The sequence below is a fragment of the Botryllus schlosseri genome, chromosome 1, assembly GCF_051294905.1.
Source record: "Botryllus schlosseri isolate E-star chromosome 1, Bs_hap1, whole genome shotgun sequence".
NCBI lineage: Eukaryota > Metazoa > Chordata > Ascidiacea > Stolidobranchia > Styelidae > Botryllus > Botryllus schlosseri.
In genome coordinates, this window is record NC_137236.1 from 28,545,250 (window position 1) to 28,557,472 (window position 12,223).

Consider the following 12,223-nt stretch of genomic DNA (forward strand, 5'->3'; position numbering starts at 1 on the left):
TCTTTTTTGTACAATTGATCCAGCCACGGATCTTGTCGCATGCTCCTTATAAATTTCACAAGGTTTTCTGCCCATTCATATTTGGCACCAGTGCAAAAAAGTTTTGCTGGAACTTTAAACAAATGCGCATTGGCAGAGGTTTTAGCATACCCTGGTATGCAACACTATCTTCCCATTCGGACGCAACCAACTATTCATCAATCAACTATTAGTGAGAAAAATAGTTATAAATATTATAGCAGCCTTCAATAAAATTGCTTTCTGTTGAATGGGTCTCATCGAATTTTCAGCTTGGCTACCCACCAGCTATAAGATTACTCACACAAGCATCTTAATCTGTTTCGCTTTCACGATATCAGATGCGTAATTGATGCTTACAAATGTTCGAATCTCAATCTGTCTTAATTTTCCAAGCTTTTTCACGCTCATCCACAGATGCAAAAACCTGAGCAGCTAGTCAGTACCTGAATATTGCGCATTGGCGGAAGTTTGATTTGACCTTAGTATGCAGTACTGTCTCACTATGCTCGCAAAACCTGTTAACAATCAACCAACATACGAAAAACAGTGGAATATCTGCCAGAAAAGGTGATAGCAGTACTCCACCACGGTCAACATTACTCAATGAAGTGTACGCAGTCAACCGTATCGGCGCACACGCTGATTTCGGCGGGAGTAAACCTTACAGCATAGTGTCCTATATGGTGTCGACACAGCAAATCTCACGGTTCAATGAAATTGTATCACGTCACAATTTCCATTTGGCTACAGGCAATTTGACGGTTATCTTTGACCGGCTTGCCGAGCAATAAATTTGATGAATCGGGTATCAATCGAAAGCTGACTCTGCACTGATTACGAAAATATAAATTTCATTCCACTCATGGCCCTGGAACCCCCACAATCAGCCCCAAATTATTCATTGTTGAGTAGATTGGCAGTGTGACGCAACAATGCTGTCTGGCGAAACGAGAGAGAAACTCAAGAGCAAGGATGCGGCCGAGCGGCGAGAGTGGGATCAGCTGACGTCGCGGCAATAGCTATGTGCAATTGTGCAATCGCGTCGCAGAGAAACGCTGCGCTGTTGATACTTTTTCTATTTGGTTCGGTACAAGCGAGCACGCCTTATCAGCCATTCCTTGACTTTTAAGGGTAGAACTGGGTCCACAGAATGTATTTGGTCCCTACCAATTTTCGCGCAATATCCTTCAGCTGAAAGAGATATGTAGGCTACGTCTAAGTAGTCTACATTGGATATGTCAGATTATTATGATATCGATTGCCTCAGCCCGCTAGTTGCGTAGGGCTCCAGAGACGCGTGGCGCTGTTGATACTTTCTATTGGCGCTTCGCTAAAAGCGAGCACACGTTACCAGCCTTTCCTTGATTTGTAAGGGTAGAACTGGGTCCACAGAATGTATTTGGTCCCTACCAATTTTCGCGCAATATCCTTCAGCTGAAAGAGATATGTAGGCTACGTCTAAGTAGTCTACATTGGATATGTCAGATTATTATGATATCGATTACCTTAGCCCGGTTGTTGCGTATGGCTCCAGAGATGCGTGGCGCTGTTGATACTTTCTATAGGCGCTTCGCTAAAAGCGAGCACACATTACCAGCCTTTCCTTGATTTGTAAAGGTAGAACTAGGTCCACAGAATGTATTTGGGACCTACGAATTTCTCTGCAATATCCTTCAACTTATGGAGGTTTTTCCGTCTAAGTATAGCTAGGATAGTTATCTATAATTGCACATAGCTATTGCCGCGACGTCAGCTGATCTCACTCTCGCCGCTCGACCGCATCCTTGCTCTTGAGTTTCTCTCTCGTTTCACCAGACAGCATTGTTGCGTCACACTGCCAATCTACTCAACAATGAATGATTTGGGGCTGATTGTGGGGGTTCCAGGGCCATGACTGGAATAAATTTTTTATTTACGTAATCAGTACAGAGTTAGCTTTCGATTGATACCCGATTCATCAAATTTATTGCTCGGCAAGCCGGTCAAAAATGACCGTCAAATTGCCTGTAGCCAAATGGAAATTGTGACGTGATACAATTTCATTGAACCGTGAGATTTGCTGTGTCGACACCATATAGGACACTATGCTTACAGCGTTAGGGGGCGTGGCAGTTTCCAATCATTGTATATATATCATTGGGTGTGCCATGAAAAATCATCTCGCGTGCCAAATATGGCACGCTGCCTGCCGGGGTTTAGCGACCCCTGTGCTAGAGAAAGAAGTGGAAAGATATTTCGCAACAGAGCGTGACATCATGGACTGTGTTTTTCTGAGATACCGAAAATGAGAAAATTGTTATGCTCAGCTCAAGGCTGATGTTAGAGTACTCGCAGGGATGACTGCAACATCAGTTCCATTTTATAGATGTTTTCAGCCATTCAGGAGAACTCGATACGAGCTGAAAATATTCCTTTGTCTTTCTCATTCGGAATTTCATTCAATTGCCAAGTTTTTGCAAATTCGGTAAGTATAATTTCATTAAAAGTAACTGTTTAAGTCTTATCTAATTTAGAGAAATGTTATGCTCTAATTCGAATGTAATTAAAAACAAACTGTGTAGCTTAATTCTATTTACTCGCGGAAAAGCTTAAAATTTCATATTCGTCAAGTATGGCCAAGGCGTTTGCTCGTTATTATATTGCAGGGAGTTCCTGATCGTCCAACCATGAATTTCATATCCCTTGTATTTATCGCAACGTGTTCTGGCAATCGATACTACATCCAGTGTTGGGATGACTCGAGTCAACTTTTTCGTATGACTTGACTTGACTCAAGTCACTTAGGAAAAATTACTTGACTTGACTCGGAGCTTCAAAAATGTGCATTGACTCGTGACTCGGAGCAAAATTTACGAGTCAATTTCAAGTCATTACGTAAACGGTGTCGAATAAATCACTGCATCTTGTGTATGCTCGGATTGTTTTGTCAGATCACAAATAAATTGACCGCAAACTAAACGATCACGGCTTACGTTGTCGTAGCAGTAGTAGTAGTAGTAGAAGATAAATCTAAAGTAAATAACAACATATCTCTGCTTCTTAGACGGCTCAATGCTTACGTTGCGCAGTGCTCACCTATACCAGCCCTCTTGTATGATTTAAGCCGAATAAATATGGTTTGTGCGTTAATGTTCTCGCGGAAGTGTTATCACTTTGTTTCAACTTCTGGAAGCTTCGTATTAGGTTCTCTATTTTGGCTTATAATAACTGACTGTAGCATGTAGCTGTGCAGTTACTCACGTATTTCATTATCAGTTCTACTTGTGCGTGAGGGATGCAACGTCTCTTTGCATGCATAGTTACCTATCGTTATTTGATTCAAAATAAATGATCAATTATTCTGTGTTTCACGCAGCTAGCAAAATTTAATGACTCATACTGCGAAAATTCAATTTGACTCGAGTCACCTTTGAAAATCGATCGACTTGACTTGACTCAAAATCTGCAATAACTCGTGACTCGAAGGTAGTGACTTGATCCCAACACTGAATCCTGCCGTAATCAACAGCAAGTATGATACGCCATGATTCAAGAGAATCTGCGAGATTCGTCGCTAAACCTACTTGCGTCAACGTCTGAAATATACTCGTATTTCATGAGTAATCGATGTGTCTTGAGAAGATCTCACACACCCGGGAGAACAGGAGCTCAAGGTTATCAAGCCAGTCAGATAAACCCGTATTACTTTGATCAACTCTCAAAAATAGAATCTCTCTTGGAAAGCATTCAAACACAATCCAATCAAATGATTTTATGTAACAAATCATCAATAACGAAATGCAACAAGTATTCAAGAACAAAATGTACCGTACAATCGAGAACGAAATTAACTTATTGAACAAGAGTTAAAAGGCCAAAGGCCACAAACTTGAAAAGACTAACATTCAAGCAGAAACCTTATAACCAGTTCATGAACCAAGAGTATCAATAACCTAACATTTGTTGTCACAAAATTTCCATTCATGGTTATTGATACTAATACACAATAGAATTGGTTCATACAATTCAATTCTATGATATATCATATCCAAGATCGTTCATGCTACTATGATGCGTCTTCATATGTCGCTTGAGGTGTTGGTGTAGACGGAATTGTCCTTGACAAACAAAATATATGGTTTTTGACGCCTGCGTGAATATGCATATGACGCATCAGATTATGTTTTTGACGAAATTATTTTTCGCATATATAACATTTATGTTTATTTTTACACCAGAATGCACATCCATATGATCCTTGAGGTTACTTTTGAAATGATATTCCTTCCCATTTGTCACATTTACGGTCTTTGGTGGTACCAATATGGGTATCCATACGACCCTTGAGTTGATATTTTCGACGAAATTCTTTCACACAATCGATGGTTTTGTCGCCAGCATGAAGCAGATCCTTATCAACCTTGAAGCCACCGCCATGAGCGAATCCTTTACCACAGATATCAATTTGATGAATTTTGTTGAAATCATCCATATCATATATATGATTTGTTGTTTGATTGTTTATGCTACTATGATGCGTCTGAATATGTTGCTTCAGGTATCGGTTTAGACGAAATTCTCCTTGACAAATGTCGCATTTATATTTTTTGACGCCTCCATGTGCGTGACTGACCATATGACGCGCCAGACTACGTTTCAGACGAAATTCCTTTTCGCATATATAACATTTATGGTTTTTGACACTAGAATGCACCTCTATATGGTCCTTGAGGTTACTTTTGGTACGAAATTCTTTTCCACATTCATCACACTTATACTTTTTGGCGCCTATATGGATATCCATATGAGACTTGAGTGTCGATTTCTGAGTAAATGTTTTCTGACATATGTGACATTTATGCTCTTCGATACCATCATGCATATCCATATGAGCCTTGGGGTGACGATGCGTCTTCATATGTCGCTTGAGCTGTTGGTTAAGACGAAATTCTTCTTGACAAATGACACACCTGTAGTTTTTGACGCCTGCATGAATATTCATATGACGCATGAGATTATGTTTTTGACGAAATTCCTTTTCACATACATGACATTTATGGTTTTTGACACCAGAATGCACAGCCAGATGACCATTGAGGTTACTTTTGAAACGGAATTCCTTTCCACACACATTACATTTATGTTTTTTGGCACCACTATGGATATCCATATGACACTTGAGGTTCGATCTTCGAGTAAATGCTTTTTCACAAATGTTACATTTATGCTTTTTGATGCCATCATGCGTATCCACATGACCCTTGAGATGATATTTTCGATCAAATTCCTTCAAACAATCATGGGTTTTCTCGCCAGCATGCAGGAGATCCACATCATCTTTGAGACCACTCTTATGAGCGAATCCTTCACCGGAGACATCACTTTTACGAATTTTGTTGAAATGATGCAGATCCACATGTTTTCTACTTATATCCCATTTATGCTTTTTAACGCCAACATGGCTATTCTTATGAAGTCCGAGTTCACTCATTGAGGCATATGCTTCGCCACATATATCACATTCATAATCATTTTTTACACCATGCCAAGTCATGTGATGCTTGAGCTGCCGAAAGTCACCAAATTCAATTCCGCAGATCTCACATTCACATTTTCTGACCCCATAATGTATCTTCATATGAACCTTGAGGTTATATTTCCGAGAAAACTCTCGCTGACATACATCACATATATGCTTTTTGCTGTCACCATGTATTACATCTTTATGACGCTTGAGATTACTTTTACGACAAAATTCTTGACCACATTCATCACATTGATGGTGTTTGACGCCAGCATGTAATACATCTTCATGACGTTCGATGTTATTTTTGCTACTAAATTCTCCTCCACTTTCATCACACTCATGGTGCTTGACGCCAGAATGTAATACATGTTCATGACGTTTGATGTTACTTTTTTGACTAAATTCTTTTCCACTTTCATCACATTCATGGTGTTTGGAGTCAGCATGTAATACATATGCATGACGTTCGATGTCGCTTTTGCGTCTAAATTCTCTTCCACATTCATCAAATTGATGGTGTTTGACGCCAGCCTGTACTACCTCTTCATGATGTTCGATGTTACTTTTACGACTATATTCTCTTCCACTTTCATCGTGTGAATGGTGTTTGACACCAGCATCGTGCTCAAGCATATGACACTCAAGGTGAAATCTCCGACAGAATTTTTTCCCACAGTCAGGACATTCATGCTTTTTTAGTGTGACACCAGCATGTATCTCCATATGAAGCTTCAGGCTACTATTATGATAAAATCTTTTTCCACAGGTGTAACATTTGTGAATGTTGATGCAAAAATGCATACGCATATGCAACTTGAAGAAACTTGAATGAAGTTCTTCCCCACATATTTCGCATTTTCGTTTTTTGACGCCAGGATGCATATCCACATGAAACTTGAACTGAACTTACTAAATGATTTACTATATATAGCACATAGCAACTGTATGAAGAAAACAATGTTACCTGAAATATACCAACGAATCAACTATTAGCGGGCAAAGAAAATACAGAGTTAACTGGCAAAAGCAGACTGACATCATACGATGAAATAGAGAATGTCTCATAGAACATAGGCAAATACATGAAAAAGATGTAGCTTTGGACATGAGCAGCTTAGATCAATATATCAGGAAGCACAGCTATTCAGACAATCAAGTTCATCATTCATAGTACTGGTTACACTTTCATACTGGTCGAATGAAGAGAAAAAATTCATGCTATAGAGTAAAGATTGTGAGAAGCCCTGACAAGTTGCAGTTCTTGTGAGGTGTGAACCAGAAACTATGGCCAGACAAAATCAAGTATTTGGCTTATTTGAGTATTCGATTACCAGCTATCATGATACAATACCAGTAGCAATGATTTACCAAGTACATAATAATACGTACAGAATTCTGAGCGCATGATTATTTTTCAATACTTCATGACCATCATCCGAGTCAATCAACACTTGACAGAATTGTCGTTGCATGTAAATTAGTAGTCTTTCACAAGCATACTTTTAATAATCACCACAAAGTCATTGTATTCCAACTTATTTTAGGAACAAACATTTTCATAGCACTGGGGTTATCGCAGTATTCTGACTGCGACAGCTTTTAAGTTATCTGCATGTGTGCAATCGAAACACAAAACAAACTGTGTATTCACACTGGAGCCTAAAATGGTCGCATCACTAACATCGTGATCATGTCGTAAAAAGCTATGAATGTGAAAGAGAATCACACGTCTGCGTGTCATGATCAACCCGAAGCAACATTGTCATTAAGTGTAATGAAATCGGTATGGTAGAAAAAAATACCAAAGTATGCCAATGTCACGGGTAACGGGCCATATGTATTTGTGGTGACATCAAAGGTGCATATTTGAACTATGACAGAGTACACTCTGTTGTGACGGCGCCGATTTCATGCCTCTCATTCGTAATTTCAATCAATTTTCAATGAAAAGAAACTGTTTATGTCAAATCAAGTGTGTAGCTCTAATTCTAATCTAATTGGGGAAAGACTGTGTAGCTCTAATTCAATTTGAATTTGGAAAAGCTTAAAATTTTCTCGTCGTTGAAGTCTGTGCCAGGCATTGTGCCAGGCATTTGCTCGTTATTATATTGTAGTGAGTCCCTGATCGTCTAACCATGAATTTCATACCTCGTGTATTAATCGCCACGAATTCTTGCAATCGATACTACATCATGTTGTAATTTACAACAACCATGGAACGCCATGATTCAAGAGAATCTGCGAGACTCATCGCTAAACCAATTGGCGTCAACGTCTGAAATATATTCGCATATCTTGCATAATATATGTGTCTTGAGAAGATCTCACACACCCAGAAGAACAGGAGCTCCAGGTAATGTAGCCAGTCAGATAAACCCTTATTACTTTGGTTACCTCCAAAAAATAGAATCACTCTTGGACAGCATTCAAACATGGTCCAACAAAATGATTTCATGTACCAAGTCATCAAGAACGAAATGCAACAAATAATCAAGACCACAATGTAACACACAATCGAGAACGAAATTAACTTATTGAACAAGAGTGAAAAGGCCAAAGGTGGCATAATTGAAGAAAGGACCAACATTCGTGTTAAAATCATATAACCAGTTCAAGAACTAAGAGTACCAGAACAAAACATTTTGTAGTCACAAAATTTCCATTCATGGTTATTGACACTAGTATACACTTGAATTATCTCACACAATTCAATTCTCAGATATATCACATCCAAGATCGTTTACGTTACTATGATGTGTCTTCATTTGTCGCTTGAGGTGTTGGTGTTGACGAAATTCTCCCTGACAAACGATACATCTATGGTTTTGACGTCTGCATGAATACGCACATGACGCGTCAGATTACGTTTTTGACGAAATTCCTTTTCGCATATATAACATTTATGTTTTTTACACCAGAATGCACATCCATATGACCCTTGAGGTTACCTTTGGTACTAAATTCTTTTCCACATTCATCACATTTATGGTCTTTGGCACCAATATGCATATCCATCTGACCCTTGAGGTGATATTTTAGACGAAATTCTTTCGCACAATCGAGGGTTTTGTCGCCAGCATGAAACGGATCCATATCAACATTGAAGCAACCGTCATGAGCACATCCTTTGCCCCCGATATCACTTTCGTGAACTTTGTTGAAATCATGCAGATCATAGATAAGATTGTTTAGGCTACTATGATGAGTCTTCATATGTTGCTTCAAGTATTGGTTGAGACGAAATTCTCCTTGACAAATGACACATCTATATTTTTTAACGCCTGTATGAATATGCATATGACGCGTCAGATTACGTTTTTGACGAAATTCTTTTTCACATATATCACATTTATGGTTTTTGACATTGGAATGCACCTCTATGTGATCCTTGAGGTTACTTTTGGTACGGAATTCTTTTCCACATTCATCACATTTATGATTTCTGGCACCAATATGGATATCCATATGAGACTCTAATGTCGATCTCCGAGTAAATGTTTTCAGGCATATGTAACATTTATGCTCTTCGATGCCATCATGCATATCCATACGACCCTCGGAGTGACGATGCGTCTCCATATGTCGCTTGAGGTGTTGCTTCAGACGAAATTCTCCTTGACAGACGACACACCTGTAGTTTTTGACGCCTGCATGAATATCCATATGACGTCCGAGATTACGTTTTTGACGAAATTCCTTTTCGCATATATAACATTTGTGTTTTTTGCCAGCAGAATGCACATCCATATGACCATTGAGGTTACTTTTGAAACGGAAATCCTTTCCACATACATCACATTTATGGTTTTTGGCCCCACTATGGATATCCATATGACGCTTGAGGCTCGATCTCCGAGTAAATGCTTTTTGACATATGTCACATTTATGCTCTTTGATGCCATCATGCATCTTTATATGACCCTCGAGGTGATATTTTCTATAGTGCGTCTTCATATGTTGCTTGAGGTGTTGACTTTGACGAAATTCTCCTTGACAAACAACACAACTATGGTTTTTGACGCCTGCATGAATATACATATGACGCGTTAGATTACGTTTTTGACGAAATTTATCTCTGCATATATAACATTTATGATTTTTGACACCAGAATGCACGTCCATATGATCCTTGAGGGTACTTTTGGTACGAAATTCTTTTCCACATTCATCACATTTATGATTTTTGGCACCAGTATGGATATCCATATGCGTCTTGAGGGTCGATTTCCGAGTAACTTCTTTCTGACATATGTCACATTTATGCTTTTTCATGGTATCATGCATATCCATAGGACCCTCGACGGGATTTTTTCGATCAAATTTTTCGAAACAATTATGGGTTTTCTCGCCAGCATGCAGCAGTTCCATATCAACCTTGAGGCCACTCTTTTGAGCGAATCCTTTTCCGCAGACATCGCTTCTACAAATTTTGTTTACATGATTCAGCTTCCCATGTTTCCTACGTATATCCCATTTGTGATTTTTTACGCCAACATGCCTATTCCTATGAAGTCCGAGTTCAATCATTGAGGCATATGCTTCGCCGCATATATCACATTCATAGTCATTTTTTACACCATGCCAAGCCATGTGATGCTTGAGCTGCCGAAAGTCACCAAATTCTATTCCACAAATCTCACATTCACATTTGCTGACACCATAATGTATCTCCATATGAGCCTTGAAGTTATCTTTCCGAGAAAACTCTCGCTGACATACATCACATGTATGCTTTATGCTGCCACCATGTATTACATCTTTATGACGCTTGAGATTACTTTTACGACTAAATTCTCGCCCACATTCATCACATTGATGGTGTTTGACGCCAGCATGTAATATATCTTTATGACGTTCGATGTTACCTTTACGACTAAATTCTCTTCCACCCTCATCGCATTTATGGTGCTTGACACCACCGTCATGCTTAAGCATATGGCAATCGAGGTGAAATCTCCGACAGAATTTTTTCCCACAATCCGGACATTCATGCGTTTTTAGTGTGACACCAGCATGAATGTCCATATGAAGCTTCAGGCTACTCTGATGATTAAATCTTTTTCCACAGGTGAAACATTTGTGAATGTTGATGCAAAAATGCATACGCATATGTGACTTGAAGCTACTTAAATGAAGTTCATTCCCACAAATTTTGCATTTTCGTCTTTTGGCGTCAGGATGCATATCCATATAAAACTTGAACTGACCTCACTTACTTACTACAAATATATAGCACATAGCCACTCTATGAAGAAAGTACTAATATTACCTGAAATATAGCAACAAATCAACTATAAACCGCCAAAGAAAATACGGAGTAAACTGGCAAAAGCAGACTGACATTATATGACGAAATACAGAATTTCTCATAGAGCATAAAATACCAAAGTATGCTAAATGACACAGATAACAGGCCTTATGTCTTTCAGGTGACATGAAAGGTGCATGTTTGAACTTTGACATAGTATCCTACATTCTGTTGTGACGGCGCCGAATTTAAGCCTTTCTCATACGGAATTTCATTCAATTTCCAAATTGCCACGATTCAAGAGAATATGCGAGACTCATCGCTAAACCTACTTGCGTCAACGTCTGAAATATATTAGTGTCTCTTGCGTAATATATGTGTCTGGAGAAGACATCACACACACGGGAGAACATAGCTCCAGGTTTAGTAGCCAGACATGTAAACCTGTATTACTTTGGTTAACACCCAAAGATAAAATCTCTCTTAGACAGCATTCAAACATAATCCAACACAATGATTTTATGTACCAAATCATCAAGAACGAAATGCAACAAATAATCAAAACAAAATGTAACACACAATCGAGAACGAAATCAACTTATTGAGTGGAAAGGCCAAAGACGACATACTTGAAAAACTAACATTCATGCAAAAACCTTATAACCAGTTCATGAACTCAGAGTAGCAAAAACCTAACATCGTTTGTCACAAAATTTCCATTCATGGTTATTGACTTTAGTATACACTTGAATTATCTCATACAATTCAACTGTCTGATATATCATATCCAAGATTGTTTATGTTACTATGATCCGTCTTCATATGTTGTATGAAGTGTTGGCTTTGACGAAATTCTCGTAGACAAACGACACATCTATGGTTATGGACGCCTGCATGAATATGCATATGACGCGTCAGATTCTGTTTTAGACGAAATTCTTTTTCGCATATAGAACATTTATGGTTTTTGACACCAGAATGAACAGTCATGTGACCCTTGAGGTTACTTTTTTTACGAAATGTTTTTCCACATTCATCACATTTATGGTTTTTGGCACCAGTATGGATATTCATATGGGACTTCAGGGTCGATTTCTGAGTGAACGCTTTCTGACAAAATTCACATTTATGCTCTTTGATGCCATCATGTATATCCATATGACCCTCGAGGTGATTATTTAGACGCAATACTTTCCCACAATCAAGGGTTTTGTTGCCAGCATGTAGTAGATCCGTCTCAACCTTGAGGCCATCATCATGGGCAGATCCTTTACCACAGATATCACTTTCATGAATGGTGTTGAAATCATGCAGATCATACATAAGATTGCTTATGCTACTATGATGCGTCTTCATATGTTGTTGGAGGTGTTGGCTTTGACGAAATTCTTCTTGACAAACGACACATCTATGGTTCTTGACACCTGCATGAATACCCATATGACGCG

At 38.8% G+C, this 12,223-nt stretch overlaps 1 protein-coding gene across 1 annotated transcript; it reads right to left on the reverse strand.

Annotated features, from left to right (window-relative positions):
- Positions 1 to 3,757: 3,757 nt before the first annotated feature.
- On the reverse strand, positions 3,758 to 11,545 carry LOC145434940 (uncharacterized). Its single transcript, XM_080312165.1, has one exon. The coding sequence runs from the start codon at positions 6,407 to 6,409 to the stop codon at positions 4,265 to 4,267; it is 2,145 nt and encodes a 714-aa protein (XP_080168291.1). The 5' UTR covers positions 6,410 to 11,545; the 3' UTR covers positions 3,758 to 4,264.
- Between the last annotated feature and the right edge of the window lie 678 nt (positions 11,546 to 12,223).